This window comes from Mandrillus leucophaeus, unplaced genomic scaffold, assembly GCF_000951045.1.
Source record: "Mandrillus leucophaeus isolate KB7577 unplaced genomic scaffold, Mleu.le_1.0 Scaffold39, whole genome shotgun sequence".
Classification (NCBI taxonomy): domain Eukaryota; kingdom Metazoa; phylum Chordata; class Mammalia; order Primates; family Cercopithecidae; genus Mandrillus; species Mandrillus leucophaeus.
Window position 1 is genome coordinate 4,943,774 of NW_012104142.1, and position 6,324 is coordinate 4,950,097.

General features: G+C 40.1%; 1 protein-coding gene across 1 annotated transcript in view; it reads right to left on the reverse strand.

The window, feature by feature from the left end:
- Nucleotides 1-6,324, reverse strand: part of CFAP70 (cilia and flagella associated protein 70) — a 121,636-nt gene that overhangs the window by 27,193 nt on the left and 88,119 nt on the right. The window contains exon 20 of the mRNA XM_011991181.1: nucleotides 175-333. Within this exon, the coding sequence (XP_011846571.1) occupies nucleotides 175-333 (159 nt within the window). The remainder of the gene's footprint in view (nucleotides 1-174; nucleotides 334-6,324) is intronic.

Consider the following 6,324-nt stretch of genomic DNA (forward strand, 5'->3'; position numbering starts at 1 on the left):
AAAAAAAAAAAAAAAAAAAATCCTTGCTTACTGAGAGAGTTACACCATTGAGTTTGGATTTCAGAGCCTAGTTATCAACTTCAAACAAGTCAGGATTGCCATTTCATCATAAGAGTCTTCATTTTTGTCTAGCTTATGCCCCTCTTCCAAGTGGAAATCTTTATTTCTAGTTACCTTTCTTTGTTGGTATCTCCTTGATAAATGTGTTAGATGGTTTTTGGTTTATACTTGGATCCCAAGTTTGTGTAGTCAAAATGGGTTCTTGTGAATCAGACTGCAGTTTGCAGGATTCTTCAAGAAATTTGTCTAGAATAGATAATGCAGCTCCTGGTCCTAAACAGATTAAATTTTAACGAAAAATAAAACTTCTTACATTGCATATTTAAAGGTTATTGTAAGAGATACATTTTGCAAAGCATAAGAAACATATTCCCTAAATATTTCATGAAGGACAGACTTGTTTGGTAGACTTGTTTATATTTTTGAATAATTTAAAGAGTACAAACTAAACTGACAAAACAGTTTTGTCACTGTGACCCCCCAGTACAACCGTGCTGCTAGTCCAAGTCATGATAATATCAAACAGATCCCTATTTTAAGTTATTTAAATAAATAAATCTTTTTATTTAAAGATTTGCATACAGATCTTTGCAAGGATATGTTTGTTTCAGTTGGGTTAAGATCTAGGAGTGAAACTGCTGGCATGTGTATGTATGTTTAAGCTTATTTCAAAACTTGGCAATTTTGTCCTCACTTTAGTAGCACATATACTAAAATTGGAACAGCACAGAGAATAGCATGGCCCCTGCACAAGGATGACTCACAGACTTCTGAAGCAATCCACATTTTAAATGGATGTAACAAAATATCACTCCACAAATACATACAAATACTATACATCAATAAAAAAAATAAGGGGTTGGGGCCAGGTGCGGTGGCTCACACCTGGAATCCCAGCATTTTGGGAGGCCAGGTGGGTGGATCAGGAGGTCAGGAGATCGAGACCATCCTAGCTAACATGGTGAAACCCCATCTCTACTAAAAATACAAAAAATTAGCTGAGCATGGTGGCAGGCGCCTGTAGTCCCAGCTACTCGGGAGGCTGAGGCAGGAGAATGGCGTGCACCCAGGAGGCAGAGCTTGCAGTGAGCCCAGATTGTGCCACTGCACTCCAGCCTGGGCGACGGAGCAAGACTCTGTCTCAAAAAAATAAATAAAAAAAAATAAGAGGTTGGGCAAGGTGACTCACGCCTGTGATCCCAGCACTTTGGGAGGCTGAGGTAAGAGCACTGCTTGAGCTCAGGAGTTCAAGACCGGCCTGAGAAACATGGTGAGACTTCATCTCTACTAAAACAAAAATTAGCCAGGTATGGTGTTGCACACCTGTAGTCCCACGCTTGAGGGACTGAGGTGAGAGGACTGCTTGAGCCTTGGAGATAGAAGTTGCAGTGAGCCATGATTTTGCCACTGCACTCTGGCCTGGGTAACACAGCGAGACTCTGTCTTAAAAAAAAAGAGAAAAGAAAAATAACCTTTAAAAATTGCCATTTATTGGAAGGCCATGTAAGTATATGAAAAGAAAAAGAAAAAAATTACCAGTTTTCTCAAGTGGTTGCACCATTTTCCATTCTTACCAGGAATGTTTCTGAGTTCCAGTTACTCCCATCCTTGTTATAAATTTATCTTATCAATCATTTTAATTTTAGCTATCCCAGTGGTAAATTACATTGGTTTTCAAATGTGAAACTGATCTTACAACCTGCTTAAATATATTATCTTTTCTATATGTTGCTGAAATTGAGTGGCTATTTGTTAAGAATTATTGTGTCTAACCTGGTGTGGTGCCTCATGCCTATAATCCCAGCTATTTGGGAAGCTGAGGTGGGAGGATCGCTTGAGGCTAGGAGTTTGAGACCAGCCTGGGCAACATAACAAAACCTTGTCTCTTAAAAAAGAATAATAATAATAAAATTAAATAAATAAAGAAGTATTGCATCTAGGCTTATGAAAGTTATTTGTATGTACTCTTCTTTCTTTGGGATGACTTTGTCTGGTTTGATACCAGGGTGATTACTGTTCTCAAATTATGAGTTTGGACGTGTTCTCTTTTTCTCTATTTTTTGAACATGTGGTATGATTGAAATTATTTCTTCCTTAAATATTTAATAAAATACACTAATAAAGCCTTTTGGGCCTGAAGTTTTCTTTGTGAGAGGTTTTTATTACGCACTTAACCTCCTTAGGAGATACAGGGCTATTCAGATTGTTTCTTCCTGAGTATGCTTTGTTAGTTTATGTCTGTCAAGGTATTCATACATTTCATTTAGGTTGTTAAATTTGTTAGCATTAAGTTGTTAATAACTTCTCCTTATTATCTTTTTAATATTTATATTTTCAGTGATGTCCTCTCTCTCATTTGTGATATTGGTAATGTGACTTCTTTTTTTCCTGATCAGATTTATCTGTTTCATTGATCTTCTGAAAGAAACAGCTGTTGGTCTCATTGATTGTCTCTATTTTTGTCTGTTTTCTATTTCATTGATTTCTATTCTGGGCTATTATTTATTTCCTTTTACTTATTTTGGGTTTAATTGGATTTTCTTGTTCTAGCTTCTTAAGGTAGAATCTTAGATCATTGATTTTAGACGTCTCTTATTTTCCAATATAAGCATTTAGAGCTATAAACTTTTCTCTAGAAAATAATTTAGCTAATCCCACACATTTTGATTTGTTTTGCCATCATTACGATTAAGTTCAAACTATTTTCTTTTCTTTTTTTTTCTTTGAGACAGAGTCTCGCTCTATCGCCCAGGCTGGAGTGCAGTGGCGCAATCTCCACTCACTGCAAGCTCCACCGCCTCCCAGGTTCACGCCATTCTCCTGCCTCAGCCTCCTGAGAAGCTGGGACTACAGGCGCCCACCACCACACCTGGCTAATTTTTTCGTATTTTTAGTAGAGACGGGGCTTCACCGTGTTTGCCAGGATGGTCTCGATCTCCTGACCTCGTGATCCGCCCGCCTTGGCTTCCCAAAGTGCTGGGATTACAGGCATGAGCCACCGCGCCCGGCAAGTTCAAACTATTTTCTAATTTCCTTTGTGATTTATTCTTCGACCTGTGGGTTGATTATTTATTTATTTAGATCCGTATGTATTTATTTATTGAGACAGACTCTCACTGTCACCCAGGCTGGAGTGCAGTGGCACAATCACAGCTCACTGCAGCCTCGACCTCCCATGCTCACATGATCCTCCCATCTGAGCCTCCCTAGTAGCCAGGACTACAGACACGCCACCACACCGGGCTATATATATATTTTTTTAACTTTTGTAGAGACGGAGTTTTGCCATTTTGTGCAGGCTGGTCTCGAACTCCTGGCCTCAAGTGGTCTGCCTGCCTTGGTGACCTGTGGGTTATTTAGAAGTGCATATTTCCAAAAACTTGAAGTTTTCCTGTATGTCCAGTGATGAGATGGTAAATGTTTAACTGTTGGCTGTCAGGGGTGTGTGTGGAGCCTGGTTTGCTGATTTCCATGATGTAAATTTTCCTATCATGGCCAATATCAAGCTACCGATGTCATGTCATTGAATATAGAGTTTCAATCCCATTACTGGGTATATATCCAAAATAAAACAAATCTTTCTACCAAAAGGACATGTGCTTGCAATATTCACAATAGTAAAGACATAGAATCTAGCTAAGGTGCCGATCAATGGTGGTCTGGATAAAGAAAATGCAGTACATATACACCATGGAGTACTGCACAGCACAAAAAAGAACAAAATCATGTCTTTTGCAGCAACATGGATGCAGCTGGAGGCCATTATCCTAAGCAAATTAATGCAGGAACAGAAAACCAAATACTGCAAGTTCTCACTTATAAATGGAAGCTAAACACTGGGTACTTGTGGATATACAGACACGATTCTAGCGAAAGAAAAGGTGGGGAAAAGGGGCTGACTGGGTTCTCCCCCAGCTCCTCCTAATGAAGAGAAAAAAAAGGCCAGGGATCCCCCAAAGCCAAATAAGCTCATGGATCAACTCATCCTTGCTGAGGCTGGGGAAGGCTGGGGAAGGCTGAGGAAGGCTGGAGAACGAAGCAGCCATGTGGATGGTCTGAGCCACATGCAGAGAGGAGGAGCAGAGGGGAGGATTGGGCAGCTGGCCTGGCTAGCTATCAGGGTGGAGGGGCGAGGCCAGGGCCAGCTTACCCTGAAAATCCCCCTCACACGTATCCAAAACTGCACCACTCATATTACACAGCTGTAAGAACACAATGATAGGATTCGGAGAAAGGAATGAACATGACAAAACATGAATGTCACACACACACACACAAACTATGCCAATATTACAGTCCCAGGCGGGCCACACCAAACCATGATGGATTCCACACTGGCTCACAGACCTGAATGTATGGGACAAAACAATAGTCTACTACCAAAAGGATGTTAAAACAGGGCTTGCATGGGCCTCCCTGTAACTGGGATTACAGGCGCGCACCACCACACTTGGCTAATTTTTAAATTTTCAGTAGAGACGGGGTTTCACCATGTCGACCAGGCTGGTCTTGAACTCCTGACCTCAGGTGATCTGCCTCCCTCAGCCTCCCAAAGTGCTGGGATTACAGGTATGAGCCACTGTGCCCAGCTAATAAGTTATATTTTTATTTTCATTCAGTTCAATATATTTTCAAATTTCCCTATGACTTCATCTTTCATTAGAGGAATATTTAGTAATGTATTGATCATTTCTAAGTGTTGAGAAATTTTCCTGTTATCTTTCCTTTTTTTTTTTTTTTTTTTGAGACAGAGTCTTGCTCTGTTGCCCAGGCTGTAGTGCAGTGGCCCAGTCTCAGCTCACTGCAACCTCTGCCTCCGCTGTCCAAGCGATTCTCCTGTTTCAGCCTCCCAAGTAGCTCAGATTATAGGTGTGCACCACCACACCCAGCTAATTTTTGTGTTTTTAGTAGAGACAGGGTTTTGCCATGTTGGCCAGGCTGGTCTCAAAACTACTGACTTCAAGTGATTTGTCAGCCTTGGCTTCCCAAAGTGCTGGGATTATAGGAGTGAGCCAAGAGCCACCACACCTGGCCAGATTTTCCTGTTATCTTTCTATTGATATGACATAGGGGTGAGACACACCCAAATGTAAGTATGAATTTGTCTGCATCTCCCTTCGGCTCTGATAGTTTTTGCTTCATTATCTTGCAAAGCTTTGTTGTTTAGTGTAAACACACTTAGAACTGGTATATGTCTCCTTGGTGAATTAACCCTGTTATTGTTATTTAATGTTTCTCTTTGTCTCGACTTATTTTCTTTGCTCTGGAGTCTTCTTTGTCTAATATTAACATAGCTACTCCAGCTTACTCTTATTGGTTCATAAGCTCTTATTGTTTATCCTTTTATGCTTAATTCATATATATCACTATGTTTGAGGATTTTGGGGGACAGGGCCTCACTATGTTTTCCAGGGTGGTCTCAAACTCCTGGCCTCAAGCGATCCTCCCACCTCAGCCTCCCAAAGCACTGGGATTACAAGCATAAGCCACTACACTCAGCCTATATCATTATATTTGAAATTAGGTTCCTGTACACAACATATAGTTGAGGTTTTTAAAATTGCTATTTAAAGCCAGTCTCTGTCCTTTAATTTGTACGTTTAGACAATTTCCATTGAATGTAATTACGTTAGTTTCTTATTGCTGCTGTAACAAATTACTACAAACTTAGTGGCTTAAAACAACACAAACATATTATCTTATAGTTCTCAAGGCCAGAAGTCTGAAATCAGTTTCACTGGATTAAGGTCAAGATTTGGCAGGGCTATCTCCTTCTGGAGGCTCTAAGGGAGAATTTATTTCCTTGTCTTTTCAGCTTGTAGAGGCTACCTATATATCTTGGTTTGTAGCCCCTTTCCTCCAACTTCAAAGCCAGAAGCATAGCATCTTCAAATATCTTTCTCTGGCCCTCTGATTCCGTTATCACATTGTCTTTTTTTTGTCTGTGACTTCTCTCACATCTCTCATATAAGGACCCTTGTGATTACATTGGACCTACCCAGACAATCCAAGATAATCTCCCCGTTTCAAGATTCTTGACCACATTTGCAGTCTCTTTTGCTATATAAGGTAACATTCCCCAGTCCCAGGGATTAGGACATGAACATCTTTTGGGGAGCCATTGTTCAGCCTACCATAGTATTTATCTATATTAGGGTTTAAGTTTGCCATTTTATTATTTGTTTTCTATTTGTTCTCTCTGCTTTTTATTCTACTATTTTCCTTTTTCTGCCTTCTGTGAATTATGTGAACATTTTTTAGTAT